General features: G+C 41.6%; 1 protein-coding gene across 2 annotated transcripts in view; it reads left to right on the top strand.

Moving 5' to 3' along the window:
* LOC143294853 (apolipoprotein B-100-like) overlaps nt 1-16,123 on the top strand; it is a 143,440-nt gene extending 127,317 nt beyond the window's left edge. For both annotated transcript variants that reach the window (XM_076606358.1, XM_076606359.1), the window contains exons 29-30: nt 13,454-13,647; nt 15,939-16,123. In XM_076606358.1, the coding sequence (XP_076462473.1) occupies nt 13,454-13,647; nt 15,939-16,108 (364 nt within the window). In that variant the 3' untranslated portion in view covers nt 16,109-16,123. The remainder of the gene's footprint in view (nt 1-13,453; nt 13,648-15,938) is intronic.
* Nucleotides 16,124-16,458: the final 335 nt, after the last annotated feature.

Genomic DNA, 16,458 nt, shown 5'->3' with positions numbered 1-16,458 from the left:
ACTTGATGACTTTGTCTTGTAGCGCACTCGGAATGACCACTAGTATTCCCTGGAGTAAGATGTCTTGCTCAGCATTGATGCTCAAACTGTCTTTGACGTTGCGGAATGCTCGGAATGTTTCCGCCTGCATGTCTGGTTGGCATGTGTGCCATCGGCCTGTTCGGACCAACTCCATGATCTTCACCAGTGTGGGATCACCTGTGGTTGCTCTCCGGATGTCTTCTGTAGTGATGGCGACTGGGGTGTTCGTGTCGGTGACGAACTGTACGAATTCTTCCGCTGCTTTCTCCTCTCTGGATGAGACGGTGCCAGGGATTGGATGTCTTGAAAGGTAGTCTGCCGGATTGTCCTTGCCTGGCTTGTACACGACCTCCATTTTGTAGGGTTGAAGTCGCATGGCCCATCTTTGAATTCTGGCGGGGGGTGACGGCTTGCTCCAGATGGTGGTTAGGGGTTTGTGATCGGTGACCACTGTGAAGCTGCTGCCACGAACATAGATGTCAAAATGTTCACAGGCCCATACGATGGCTAGCGCTTCTCGCTCCGTTTGAGAGTAGCGCTGTTCTACTTCACTCAGGGCCCGGCTGGCGTAGCATACTGGCTTGTTTTCTTGAGAAAGAAGAGCGGCGATGCCCACAGGGCTGGCGTCCACCAGTATCTCAGTTTTCTTGCTGGTGTCGAAGTACACCAGGGTTGCTGACTCACACAGTGCTTGTTTCACGGCACACAGAGCTCTAGCTTCTTCTTCGCCCCAGCTCCACGGCACGTCTTGTCTGGTGAGACGACGGAGAGGCTCTGTGATGGTTGCAAAGTTCGGAATGAACCTAGCACTGTACTGCGCCTTTCCAAGAAACGAACGGAGTTCGGAGCTGTTCTGAGGTTCTGCGGCGTCCTTGAGCGCGGCGACCTTGGCTGGGTCAGGTCTGAGTCCGTCGGCACTGAAGATGAATCCGTAGAACTCGATCTCCTTCTTTCTGAACTGGCACTTGGAACTGTTCACGGTCAGCCCAGCTTGATGGAGAGTGGTGAGTAGCTTGTGCAGATTTCTATCATGTTCTTCAGCGTCTTTGCCAAAAACTATAATGTCATCACTGACGTTGCGACTACCTGCTACATCAGCTATCACAGTTTGTATGGTGTGTTGGAAGATCTCTGCGGCTGAATTTATGCCAAAACTGAGACGTTTGTAACGGTATAGTCCACAGTGAGTAGAGAACGTTGTGATTCCCCGGGATTCAGGTTTGAGTGTCAGTTGATGGTAGCCCGATCTCAAATCGATCTTGCTGAAAACTGTTGCGCCATGTAAGTCGGTGACCAGCTCCTCGATCGTTGGTGTGACATGACGTGTCCTCATGATTGCCTTGTTTGCGTCTCTCATGTCTACGCAGAGTCGTATCTCGGCTGGTTTCTTTGGCTTCGGTACAGTCACTATTCTTGAAACCCATTCTGTCGATGAGTCTGACACTTTTTCTATGACATCCTCCTTTTCAAGTTTTTCAAGCTCTTTCTCCACTTGGCTTCTGAGATGGAACGGTACTCGCGAGTGTTTTCTAGCAACAGGGGGTACACTTTTGTCTACATGTATTGTCACTTCAACGTTTTTGAGGTTGCCTATGCCTTCAGTGATACCAGGATACTTGCTCAGAATGTCTTTCTGGATGAAGTTCACGTCAATTTGCAGGATCCCAAGCTCTTCTGACGTCTGTCGTCCTAGCAACGGCGGTTGAGAGCCCGGAATGACTAAGAACTCAGCTGTGACTGGTTGTTTTCCTGCGACTTGGATTTCTGCTTTCACCATTTTCTTGGCTGTTATCGGTGGTGACCCATAGGGGTATAGTGTACGCTTGCATTCCTCGAATTCGGCACCTCGTTGCTTCAGTTTGGCAGCTGCTGTAGAGTTGAGAATGTTGACCGACGCGCCACTGTCCACGATCATGTTAATGGGTTCATCCTCAATCAGTACTGTTACCTCATTGGGGGTTGGCTGAACTGCGAAGACGTATTCATCCGAGTCCGATGATGGTTGTTGTTCCGAGTATAATGACTGTTGTTGTTGTTCCTCCACAAAGTGAAGTCGACCACGGTTTTTCCTTCCAGCTCGTCCTCTGTTTTGTCGCTGACCTCGTTGGCCTTCAGTTGTTTCTCGTTTTGGTTTGCGGCATTGGGCAGCAAAATGGCCTTTCAAATTGCAATTCCAGCAAGTCACGTTTTGTGAACATCTACACTCAGAAGATTTATGTCCTGCACGTCCGCATCGGCCACACTTGATACTTGAGTGGGTACTCACACTGCTACTAGAGTTACTGTTTGCACCTCTACTACCTCTGTATTTGCTACTGTCAGTGTTTCTGTCAACTCTGCCTCTCCCACTACTTTGTCTGACTGCAAACACGTTTTCTCTTTCACCTGCTATCAACTGGGACTGTTGTTCTGACAGTTCTTTGGAAGCGGCTAAGGACAGACATTTTTCCAGTGTCAAGTCTTTTTCTGCTAGTAGCCTAGTACGGAGTTTGTCAGAAGCACACTTGTCTATCACTTGGTCACGTATGAAGTCGGCTGTGCCATCGCCAAAGTCACAGTCCTTGGCTAGTTGACGAAGTCGGGTAACATACTGTGCTACACTTTCATTGTCACCCTGCTTTGCTTGACGAAACATGTGACGGAGGTACGGGAGATTCTTTGCCGGTTTGAAATAGTTCGTCAGTGCTTCTGCTGCCTGTTCATACTCTGGCGGTTGTGGGTCGAACGTGAAAAATATTTCTTGGGTTTCTGTACCTGCACAGTGAAGCAAAAGTTGTCTCTTCTGTCTTCCGTCAGTGCATCCTGAAGCGTCAGCAAAAAGTTCGAAGCTTCTAAGCCATCTTTCCCAACGCTGAAACACGCTAGCAACATCACCATGTGGGTCGAATGGAGACACGGACGCTAGCAACATCACCATGTGGGTCGAATGGAGACACGGACGGCACGGAGATGTTTGCAACAGTTCTGACTGCTGCTGCTGCATTTTGTTCGTTTTCTCCCATTGCGCGGTGTTCGGTTACTCACTCGTCGCCAAATGTAGAGTACACATACACTCGAAGTCTCTTTGTTTAGATGTTTTTAGTATTTATTTCAACATAATGGAGTGTCATGCTGTCTGCCCGAATTACGACCGGCTGCTTCCGGTTCATCACGTGACCTCTAATTCTTAGTTAAAGGGAACTAACAATAATGGACATAATTCAATATGAGAACATTACAAAGGGGTAAACCGCCCATTGCTTCTTTGGCGGTATGTGGGTCTGAGAGGCCCACCTTGGGACGAATCTTCGAGTCAGAAGCTCAGTGCGGCGAAGGTTAAATCTCTTTACTGAAGTAGATAGTTGTCTACCTCTGCCACGGCCTCGACTTCTTGCCATACCGCGACCTCTGCCTGTGTCATGTGAGCTTCTGTGTGACATTTTCATTCCACGTAAAGCTTCACTAATGTGAACAGATGGCACAGAACATGAACAGACTGTTCTTGTGCCTGCTTGGTCACATGTTCTTGTTGACGTGCAAGTGTCAGGGCTTTCTCTAAGGTTAGATCTGAAACAAGTTGTAGTTTCTCTCTCAACTTTCTGTCATGCAGACTTACCACTAGCCTATCTCTGATTTGTTCTTGTTGTCTTTCCTCATATTCGCAGTACTGGCTCAGTTCTAGCAAGCTTCTGTAAAACTCTTCTACAGTCTCCTTTGCTGACTGCTTTCTTTCTTGAAATTTGGACCTCTCATGAATGACGTTTTTGTTAACAACGAGGTAATCAGTGAATTTTTTCACAACTGTTTCAGTCTGTGTCACTCTCTCGTTGCCTAGCCTCACCTTCACCAATTTCGTTCCAAACAAACGAATTGAAAATTTGTTCAGATTCTCGACCCATGACATACAGTAAAGTATCCCTCTGTACCTCACCGTCGTCTTGATGGAGTTTTGTTGCGTGTCGGTAATGTCGGAATCTGTTCAGCCATTCACTCCAAGCTTCTGGCTTGAATGAACAGGGTGCAGGTGGGGGCAATCTCGAATCAGCCATTTCCGTAGATCTAATGTCTTGTTACTCACTTTATATGGTAAAACTTCTTCATGAAAACAGCTTTTCACTTCTTCACATCTGACACCATATTCTGGTCTCGTACTTTGATGTGGGCATTCAATAAATGAACCAAAGACGAGAAATGGAGTTAATGACTTTACTTTCATGATGGTCGTCAAGACAACTGCTGCGACATCTATATTCTATTCGTAATATAGAGTTACCTAACATGGATCGTCTACTACTGTGTCCGTGCTAAAGTTGACGATTACCAGAACAACTTCTGTCTCCAATAAAGTTGTTTTTTGACTCACTTGTGTTAACAAAGTGAGTCTATGTTTTAACCCGGTGTTTGGTTGTCTGTGTGTGTGTGTGTGTGCGTGTGTGTGTGTGTGTAACAGATTTTACTATTTCCCCTTTTGATGCTTTATTATCTGATGTACACAGCCCGTTGATCTTGTCTCTGGCTACTGAGTGTCACATATTATACCATAAAAATCATACTGATACGGCTGTCATACCGTGTCATAAAAAATGTGCCACATCAAATTTAACAGGTCAGAATGAAATAATACGAAAATGGGAACACGAAAAGGCTGCTTCTTTTCAAGAAAATTTGTCTAACGCTGAGCTTACACACTTAAATGACGCAATCGATGCTGATGATATTGACGTCATAAATGATAAACTCGCAAACATTCTGATTCAGACGGCAAAAGATACTCTCGGGACATATCAAATTCGTACTTCGAAGACAAAACACAGAGATAGTCGCAGCTGGTTTGATTCCACATGCAAACGAAGCCGATCAGAGTATTTTAAAGCTAAACACAGAGTAAAAAAAATGAAATTCTAGTAAAAATAGAGACACGCTCGAAAGAGTCAGCAAAAGTTACAAGTCCGTTTTAAAGACAGCAGAAAAGACGTGGAGAAAAAAATGGCACAGTGAACTACGAAGTTTACGCAAAAGCAATTCAAGGGAACTATGGAATAGAATTAAAAAGAAAAAGAAAACATCTTGTCCCATAAACTTAGAAGACATGTTTCACCATTTCAGCAACCTTAACGTTAATGATAATGAACATATTGACAGTACAACGGCAATGCACATTATCAATTTAGAGGATAATGATGATATTTTAAATGCATGTATTACTGAAGATGAAATTACTTCAGCCATCAAAAGACTGAAGAATGGCAAAAGTGCCGGTGAAGACATGATTCGTAATGAATATATCATCAACAGCGTTCCTTTGCTGACAGAAACATACTGTAAATTATTTAACAAGATACTGGACGAAGGTGTTGTACCAGAAAAATGGGTATCCGGCTTGATATTGCCATTGTATAAAGGCAAAGGTGATACACTTGACTGTGATAATTATAGGGGGATAACTTTGCTCAGCTGTGTTGGAAAACTATTCACTACAGTGTTAAATGCTAGACTGACTGATTATATCAATACAAACAATATACTTTCAGGAGCCCAAGCAGGATTTAGACAGTCCCATTCTACATTAGATCAAATGTTTGTTTTGAAATCACTTATTGATATTTTCTCCATGAAAAAGAAGAAACTTTACTGTGCTTTTGTTGATTTTAAAAAAGCCTTTGATTCAGTTTGGAGAAGTGGGTTATGGCAAAAACTTGTTCATGAAGGCGTGAATGGTAAAATTTTGCGTGTCATAATGAACATGTATGATAGAATTAAGTCATGTGTGTTTTTAAATGGTGAAAAATCTGATTTCTTTAGCATTTGTAAGGGTGTACGACAAGGAGAAAATCTCTCGCCTTTGCTTTTTTCTCTGTATCTCAATGATTTAGAGTTGTATTTGACTGAGCATAAGAGTCCATCTGTTGATCTTTTCTTGAATGTTAACATTTCAGAGTTAGATAATTACATGCGATTATTTGTACTGCTGTATGCAGATGACACAATTTTACTTTCAGAGATGAAAGAAGGATTACAGCAGTCCCTCAATGTTTTTCACAAATATTGTTTAGAATGGAAACTAGTGGTCAATGTAAAGAAAACTAAAGTGATGATATTTAATTCCACAAACAAGCTAAAGCCTGTTTTTAAGTTTGGTGATGCATGTTTGGATGTTGTTGATTCTTTTAAATATCTTGGCATCGAATTTAGTAGAAACGGAACTTTTTATAAAGCTAAAAAACTGATTTATGGACAGGGCCAAAAAGCTATGTTTTCGTTACTTCAGTCAGCCAGAAATCAAGATTTACCTTTACATATCATTCTGGACATGTACCAGTCTATGATTGTTCCTATTTTGTTGTATGGTGCAGAAATATGGGGTTATGAAAATGTAGATATACTTGAAAAATTAGAATTGAAATTTTTGAAACGCTTGTTCAAACTGAACAGAAATACTATGACCCAAATTGTTTATGGAGAAACTGGTATTTATCCAATTAGTGTGTTAGTGAAAATGAGATTAGTTCGATTTTGGACCAGCTTAGTAATATCAAACACAGAAAAATATTCTGGGAAAAATTTATTTGATATTACTTGACTTATATCGAAATGGTCTTTATTCTTCAAAATGGATGAGTTGTATCAGACAAATTTTAATAGAAGCAGGGTATGACTGTGTTTGGGATGCTCAATTCTTCTTGGAGAGGGAATCTTTCTGCAAGAATGTCAACATTGCCTTGAGAGATAGTTTTCAAAATCTATGGAGACATGCTCTAGAGGCGAGCAGTAAATGTTTGTTTTATAGAAATTTCAAAAGTGGATTTGGTAGAGAAAAATATATAAGTCAAATGCCTGATAATTATGTTATCAGCTTCTTCAGATTTCGAAGTAGTAATCATAAGCTGGAAATAGAAACAGGGAGACACAAAGGCATACCACGAGAGTTACGGTTTTGTAAGGTTTGTAACATGTCTGTGATTGGTGATGAGTTTCATTTTATAATGGAATGTCCCAATTATGATCAGTTACGAAATAGATATGTTCCTAAAAAATATTTGTCTCCAAAATCGGTTTTTAATTTTTGTAATATGCTCAAAGGAGGCAAAAAAGTCATTTTAGCTGTAAGTAAGATGATTAGATTTGCAAATGTTGCCTAGTTATACTTTTGGAGTTAAAAGACATTTGTGTTTTCTCAACTTTTATGTGCCATTGTTGTGTATTTGGAAATGTTTGTTATGGGCACGAAAAGAGTATTTTGCAGTAATCCTCCATACTCCAATAGGAGTGAAAGGATAATTAAAACTTGAAACTTGTGTGTGTGTGTGTATCAGTGGTAAACTTTAACATTGACATTTTCTCTGCAAATACTTTGTCAGTTGACACCATATTAGGCATAAAAATAGGAAAAATTCAGTTCTTTCCAGTCATCTTGTTTAAAACAATATTGCACCTCTTGGATGGGCACAAAAAAATTAAAAAAGAAGCCAAATTATATGCAAACTGCATTTACTGTTATATTTATATTTTTTATTCTCTAAACTTGGCACTTTGATCTGATATTCTAATACAACAACAAGAGCAGTCATTATTATCATTTTTTTGTTCAAACAGGAACTTCTTTTGCTAAGCATGGAAGTTTTATTTATTTTGCAAACGTTTTGTGGCAGATAGTAAAAAAGGGAAATTACTCTGTAATTAACGCTAGGGGACTTAATTTGCTTTAAACTGATCTTTCTCATCTTAAACATTACATTTTGAAATTATACTCAATACATAAAAAGCTTGTGTGTTTTACTCTCAGTGTACAGGGATTTCACTATATTCATTCGCCCAAGCGGTCTTTTTCGGAAAATACAAAAATCAGATTGCGGCGATAGCCACGTCTCCTTTACCGCGGACTTAAAAAGATTTTTGTAAATTTTTTATTGCCCTTAAAGATTTTTTGAATGCCCAAGATACACCAGAATAATATGATTTAAACAGCGTTCTCACTGCGAATACCGGAATTGATTTATCGCCCTTTAAAAAAGTATGTTCAAATATTAAATTTTAGAACGTCAGTTAAGGAGCCATGATAATGTAATGGATAAGACAGTTTCTTCTCACCCGAACACGCGGGGTTCAAATCTGGTTAGGACTTCTTTTTTTTCTTTTTTTTTTAACCCGAAGCTTTATAATAACAAATACAGAACACATTTTAACGATTAGATTTTTTTTTAAAATTTTAAGTGTATCACAAGTGAGTCTTGAAGGCCTTGCCTCTCTTGTTTTTTTTAATGACATATTCAGGTCCTTCTGGGGCGTATGCTCTCGCTTCCAGTAAACATAGCCACATTCTCGCTGCTTATCAGACTTAGTGCAGAGGACTCTCAACGATACTCTCAACGATCGTTGCACTGGAATCAGCAGTCCCTTATCACACACATCCTTGGGCGTGTGCCTCCCTGTTAGGATGCTTGGCTTGCTGTCAATACGGGTCAGCTTTTTGCTCTGCCGTGTTCTTGTAGCAAAGGCCTTTGTAACCGTCAGCTCTCGTGGCAGTCATCGCCTGCCGTACTGGGGCCGTATTCCAAGAGACCCTCGTGCCTGCGGGTAAAGGTGTACCTGCGGGCAAATCTACCCGAGGCAAGACAAACTGCCTAAGGGTAAGCAGTCACAGTCATAAATAGAATGGTTGAACCATCCTGTAGCTCACCGCGTGACAGCTTGAAGCGATCGTATCGCACGTGTGGCAGTCATTGTGAACCCACAACTTTAGAGAGCGAGAAAGTGTTGTGCTGCCATTACAGTAAACCTTCCAAGACAGAAGGAGAGAAAAGAATAACATTTCATCGATAAGGGAATAACTTATTCTGTTCGATTGTTTGTTTATTTTTACATTGTCATTGTGTAGTGAAAGAAAATGTGTGTTTTCTTTTTCTTCTATTCTAGTTTTAGTAATGTTATTGCTTAAGTAGTCAGTTGCTCGTGTCAGTCCTCGTGTCTGCTTCATGCATTTCTTCTTCTTCTTCTCCTTCTTCTGAATAATATATATATATATATATATATATATGTGTGTGTGTGTGTGTGTGTGTGTGTGTGTGTGTGTAAATATATATATATATATATTTATATTTATATATATATAAATATATATATATATAGTGTGTGTGTGTGTGTGTGTGTGTGTTGGAACATCAGTAAAGATTTGTGTGGTTTTATAGCATGCTTTTTATGTTTATTTTTACTATTGTGCATTTACTCTGTTGTACAATGTCTGTCTCTCTCCTTCCTCTCCCCCCCCCCCCCTCTCTCTCTCTTGGTCTGTTCAGTTCACATTTGGGGGCGTTTATAAATATTTGTGTATGGGTTTATGTGTCTGTGTTAATATGTGTGTGTGTGTGTGCGCGCGAAAGTGTATGTGGAAAGGGGAGGAAAGACAGCACGGTTGCTGGTTGATGTTGTTATAACTGCATCTGTACCTTATCTCAGTCTTTGACAATACCGACCCCTAGGGCGGTGTGAGTGATCTCTGTGTAAAACATCCAGCCACCGCAGAAAGAAGCGACGTCACCATGGTCAAAGACATGGACAAAAGGATTATCATAAACCATCTTCGGCATCCTTTTAAAAGATGGTCGGCCCTTCGTTTTCACCTCTACACATACGAAGGAGGAACACACACACACACACACACACACACACACACACAGAGGAAATGTTTTCCTTCAAAATCCAAGCAGGCTAGAGTCATTCCACTGTGCAAATCAGGTGATTCTTCTAACCCATCTAACTATTGACCAATTTCTGTCTAGTCTGCTCTGTCAAAACCCATTGAAAAACACTTGCAAAAATCTTTATATTCTGATCTCTTTGACAATGACCTAATCCATGAAGACCAGTCCGGATTCCGTAAAAAAATCATTCTTGTCATACAGCCCTCAATCACCTCACTGACAGTCTTCTACATAACATAAATGAAAGTAGATTCACAGGTCTCCTCTTCATAGATTTTGAAAAATATTTTGATGTAATCAGTCACTCCTTGTTACTACGTAAATTAGAAGCATATAAATTACCGCCAGAGTATACTCACCTTATACAATCTTTTCTTTCTGACAGGAAACAGTAACACTAAATAATCAAACCTCAAATTTTATATCTATTAAATATGGAGTACCACAGGGATCCATCTTAGGCCCCATTCTATTCTCCACTTATGTTAATGACTTACCTTGTTATATGAAATGTAAATGTGAAATCTTTGCAAATGACATATTCCTACATTCAAGCAATTTAGCCGCATGTAAACTAACTGATGAACTCCATGAACTGATGATATTCTGAAACTTATCGACCGGACACGATTGAATCACATGTCCTTAAATAGTCCGAAAACGAAGTGCATGCATGTATGTGCATGAAAAAAAAGACAAAGAATGAAACATCACTTCAAACCACTATTCCTAGGCATAAGTAAAATTGTTTTGGTAGATTCACATAAAATTCTGGGTGTCATTATTGACAAAGATCTATCCTGGACTGATCATACGAAGTACTTACGTAAACGTCTCTCCAATAGAATACTTCAGATAGCAAAAATTAGAAAGATCTTAAATGTCCATTCACGAAAGCTCTAGAAAGATCTTAAATTTCCATTCACGAAAGCGCACTCATTCTGCCAGTAATCGAGTATGCGTTGACTTTATGGGACAGCTGTAGCCTCTCAAACATGAAATTTATTCACTGTACATATAAAAGAGCACTGAAAATAGTATTGTTAAAATCGAGCTGCCTCACCCCAGTGGACTATAAACAACTTAATATATTATCTTTTCACAAGAGGCTGTACATCAAGAAATCTGTTTGCATGCATAATGTTATGTATAGAAATGCTCCAAAAAAGATTGCAGACACTTTTAAAACTAATGAACACAGACACAACTACATGCTGTGCATACCCAGACCAAGAAACAACCTTTTCAAATCCAGCTTTCTATATCTGGTGGAAATTTATGGAATAATCTTCCACTTACTCTAAAAAGTATCGCGAATAAGAACGTGTTTAAGAAAAAATGGAAAAATCACCTCATTGAAAAGGAAAAGCAATTCTTGATCTGTTAGCCTAATAATTCTTTTATTAATTGTGAAATGTTTTGTATATGCTTGTGTTGGCAAGGATTTTGTAGTATATGAGGGAATATGTGCACGTGAATGGGATGGGCATGGTGTATTTATGTCTGAGCATTTGTGTTCATGTGTGTGTGTGTGTGTGTGTGTGTGTGTGTGTGTGCGTGTGTGTGTGTGTGTGTAAAATAGAAATGCAAATATGTATTTCCTTATCACAGTGATCTTGTATATATATTTATTTTATTCATTTTGTTGTTGTTGCTTTTTATCTGCTTGTTCTTCTCTCTCTTTCTCTCTCTCTCTTTCTCCTGTATTTTTTCATATGTTATTTTTTATTAATGGCTTGATGCAAAAAGCAATTTACCATCATGAAATAAAATCTTGACTTGACACACGCGCTAACACACAAATAGAGAGAGAGAGGCAGCGGCAGCTATGATGCTTCATGATCAGAGTGATAAAGGAAGTCATGAACAGGCCTGATAAGTAGTCACACACACACACACACACACACACATATATATATATATATATATAAACAGAGGCATAGGCGGCTTCACACACATGCGTGCGCGCACGCGCGTGAGCACACACACACACACACACACACACACAGAGGCAGCTTTGACACAGCCATGACCAAGGGAAGTCATAAACAGGCCTGTTACGTGGTGGACAACCCTTGTTCGCTTCACCTTGCGGAACACACACACACGCGCGCGCGCGCGTTTACTGCACTGTCAGGGAGGACCGGCATTGCGGCTGCGTGGCATCAGCTGCGCGGCCATTGGTTTAGTCCATCTATTTATACCATCGTGATCAGAAGTATCCGGTATTCAGGAACACTCGAATCTACCGGCGGGTCTTCAAACCCAAAGGCAAATTTGCCATTACCTGCCAAGGGTGACTGCCCACGAAGCAGAGGTAAATATTGCGGATCCTTTTGCAGCGTTGTTTTCGTGAGGGAAAACAGGCGTGCTTTGCAGATAGCTATTGTTTTGCTAACTCTCTCAACAATGCTCTGAACTGTGGTGAGGTGAGAAGTAAAAGAGCATGTGCAGAAAGGAATCAACGCAATTTTTTAATATAGATGATGGGTTAGCTGCCTGAGTGCACCACGTGTGTCTTGAATTGGAAGATAACTTAACCTTCAAGGCAAACGGTACCCGGGTCCCTACCATGTCAAAGATAACTCACCTAAAGGCAAGATGAATTTTGCCTTGAATACGGCCCCTGGTGTGTGGTCTTCTCGGCACTGGCAGACCGTTGCACCAACTCTGTTCTGTTGTCCGCTCTTCTGTTCGGTTCGGTGGTGTCACAGTTCAAGGAGGTGTCACAGCTTTCAGACAAATCCATATAACTACACCACATCTGTTAAGCAGATGCCTGACCAGCAGTGTAATCCAATGCGCTTAGTCACACCTTGCGAGAAAAAAAGGATACAAAAACAAATAAATAGATAAGCCATCAAATTAATAAATATTGTATGTATTAATATGTGTGTGTTGCATGTAACGTTTGCCTCCCCCTTCCTCCTCCCCGTTCCCGCCCTTAACACGTTTACACCAAGTGATCCGATGTAGTACCCGAATCATTTGACTTGTGCTTGTATGATGGTTAGTATACTTTGTGCGTGCATGAACTGTTAGGAAATATCTTGGACGTGAACCGACTGAACTGAATGTATGCATATATAAGTAATGTTTGATACGTGTTCATGCATCATGCCTGCCCCATTGTGAACCTTCACCCCTTAGACATGAACAGAAGGCCTGGTTAAAAAAACAACATTTGTCCTTGTCCTGGTCATTGTCCTCATCTCTCATTCATTCTCTGTATGTGTGTGTAGCGGTTTCCGTCTGTGTGAGTAGACATACGCACGCGCACACGTGCTTGTGTTTGAGCGCGCATGTGATGTCTGTGTTTGTGTTCTTGGTATGTGTGCGTGCTTTGATAGTTGCATGTATGCGTGCTTCTGTGCGTGTGTGTGTGTGTGCGTGCGCGCGAGCGCACGTGCGTTTCTGTAATGTGTATGAAAGTAAGAAAGGTCATTATGGTAGTTAACACACCCTGGAACAGCAGTTCCTAAGGCAAATCAAACAAGAACACATATCCAAAGTCCACCAAGCCAAACAAGACAAATAAAAAGACATTTCCAGAACACTTACATATACAAAACTAAGGCATCCAATTTGTTTTTGCCTCAAGCACATGTGCAGATATACCTGTATAGGTATAGCATTAGAATGATTTGTAGATCATTGCCTGTTGTTCACATATCTTGCTTCGCACAGTTCTGAACGAACATGATACATAACTATTGAGGCAATAATGATATGTTTACACTTGACACCCCAAACAGATACGACCGATCTTTCTCCTTCCTGCTGGACCTTGAGCGAGATGATCACTTCATGTATCACATGCTTCTCGTGTCCCCGCGCACCAACCTCACCCACCAGATCAACTACTCCCTCCCCAACCCTCAGCTACATACCGTGCGGGCCATCTTCAACCTGCATCACGAGGATCCCGTCTTCGACATTAAGTGGAGAGGTATGATGCTGTTGAAGATAAAGAGAATAACTATAAGTACACAAGTACAAAGAGATTGTTATCATCAGTAGGTGGGGGTTAGCAGGTGTTCGGTTGGTAACGTTGAATCAAAGGCGTTACTGAACACCACCGCGATGACTCGGCAGCAGTGCAGTCTTTTCAGGTGAGCAGCCCTATGACAACCTGACATTGATAATTCCTTGTGGTTTGGTGGCACTGACATGTGACAGGAGGTCGGGGATATTTTGTGTTTTGAGGTAGGCGGTTCTGGGGGGCTGAGCGAGGTGGGACAGATGAGTGGTGTGGGGGTGACGTCACAGCCCTAAACGATAGATGATCACGACAAAATGTTCACAATGTCCTTGACATTAAGCACAGAAGTAGGTTGCTGATGGTAATAACTATTATAGACGGGTTTTTTCCCATATCAACTACAGAGAAAAAGGAATTTATAGTTACCAATTGATATTAACTATGTGCGTGAATTGGTACAGGGTTCACCGTCCAACCATCCATCCATATTAATTATATATGTATAGTGAAGTGTACAGGGCTATTGTACTTCCTACGCGGTTGTAGGCCTGTGAGACCTGGATAGTTTACCAGCGCCATGCCAAGAAACTGAACCACTTCCACACAACCTGCTTCGGGAACTTCCTTGGGATCAAATGGCATGACAGGGTCCCAGACACCGAGGTCCTCTCCCGTTCGGGTCTGCCTAGCATTCACACCATCCTCATACAATCAAGCTTTGCTGGGCAGGATATGTAGCTTGCATGCCAGACCATTGGCTTCTATGGCGGACTACAACAGGGCAAGAGTTCCAATGGAGGCCAGAAAAAGCGTTTCGAGGACATGTTAAGTCATCCCTGAAGGCCTTCAACATCAACGCGGACACATGGGAGCATGCAGCTGTGGACAGGTCCACATGGCACTCTGCCATTTTCAAAGGTGCTTTGACCTGTGAAGCCACCAGGACAGCTGTTGCTGAGCAGCAGAGACAGGCGCGGAAAGCCCGAGTCTTGGAACCCCCAACTGCCACCACCATCCCCTGTCCACACTGCCAGAGAACCTTAACGTGTAGATTAGACTAACCAGCCATCTGCGCACACACCGACCCCAACAACCCCAGCCCCCAGGATGACTAAGATGCTCTTTGTCGTGCTGACAGACAAACAACACACATGTATAGTAATATAGAGTTGACTAGCCATCGATAATGATTGCATATGTAAAGTGAAGTAGAGCTCACCAGCCATCAATATTAAGTGTAAATGTAGAGTGATTTTAAGAACAGAGCTATTTTGTGATATAAAGTTCACCCAGTTTGTGGCATGAAGAAGTACAGTTATGTCGATGACGATCACAGTGTTTGCAGAGTATAGAATAACATTGTCTGAGATGTTAGTGTTACAGAAGTGTGTTGTCACTGGATGCATTGTTTCATTTTCACGTAAGTTTTGTGTTTTGTGTGTGTAGTGCTGTCTTGACCTGAACTCGCTGTAGTAATTCTTAGTGAGTGGACTGAAATTTATAATTGCTGTGCCTTTAATGTTGCTGTAATGAGTGTAACCCTGTATTGAATTGTGTTGCTGTTCTGGTTTGCGTTGTATTGCAGTTGGTTGGTCATAAATTTAACGTCTGTTCACTGAAGTGATTTCAGACGATTACATTGATGAATGACACTTATGAACATCCACTAGCTTAACAAAGTCACAAACCAAGAAGTACTCGACAGAGCTGGCTTAACGAGCATTGAGTTGATCTTGCTGAAGGCTCAGCTTCGCTGGACTGTTCATGTCATCAGAATCGCCATACCCAGAAAACTGATGTACGGTCAGCTTTGTGAAGGCTCGCGCAGAAAGGGAAGGCCCATACTGAGGTACAAGGACATTTTGAAGAGCTACCTCAAGTGGAGCACCATACAGACTTCCGCAGCAAACAAACCAGCATGGAGGTCTCTCATTACAGAACGACGGTTGACTGTGAAGAAGATCAGCGACGTCTTGCTGCTGCAAGAAACAGATGTTACATAGCTGCGTCTGCCCCTTCTCAGATAACACACTACCGTTTAACGCCTGCGCACACTTATGTGCCTCCAGTATTGGACTGCGGAGCAACTTGGGCTGTCATGGCAAACGTCATCTTCAGACTACAATGTACTATCAAGAAGAAAGCAGTGTAGTGTAGTGTAGTGTAGCATAGTGTAGTGTACTTGTGCTCTTGCACCCTTTGATTTGTCCAACTGTCTGACCAACCTGTTGACGCTGTATGTGAAAAACCAACAACAGAGAAGTCCAACCTGACTCCCAAGGGCCTGACCACTGACGTGAGCTTGAACAGCACGTGGCTGAACATGGTACTTGACAGTGATGTTGACTGGTCCACCCCGGGTGCCCTCATGGTCACCCAACGTCTGGACACCCTGGGCAGGGTGAGTCCTCGGCCGTTATCATGTTGATTTTTGGCTCACTTGTGTAAACAAAGTGAGTCTATGTTTTAACCCGGTGCTCGGTTGTCTATGTGTGTCTGTGTGTCCGTGGTAAACTTTAACATTGACATTTTCTCTGCAAATACTTTGTCAGTTGACACCAAATTAGGCATAAAAATAGGAAAAATTCAGTTCTTTCCAGTCATCTTGTTTAAAACAATATTGCACCTCTGGGATGGGCACAAAAAAATGAAGCCTAATTATATGCAAACTGCATTTACTGTTATATTTATAATTTTTGTATTCTCTAAACTTGGCACTTTGATCTGATATTCTGACACAACAACAAGAGCAGTCATTATTATCATTTTTTGTTCAAA

Source organism: Babylonia areolata, chromosome 20, assembly GCF_041734735.1.
Source record: "Babylonia areolata isolate BAREFJ2019XMU chromosome 20, ASM4173473v1, whole genome shotgun sequence".
NCBI classification, from domain to species: Eukaryota; Metazoa; Mollusca; class Gastropoda; order Neogastropoda; family Buccinidae; genus Babylonia; species Babylonia areolata.
This window is presented reverse-complemented; position numbering and strand designations above follow the sequence as displayed.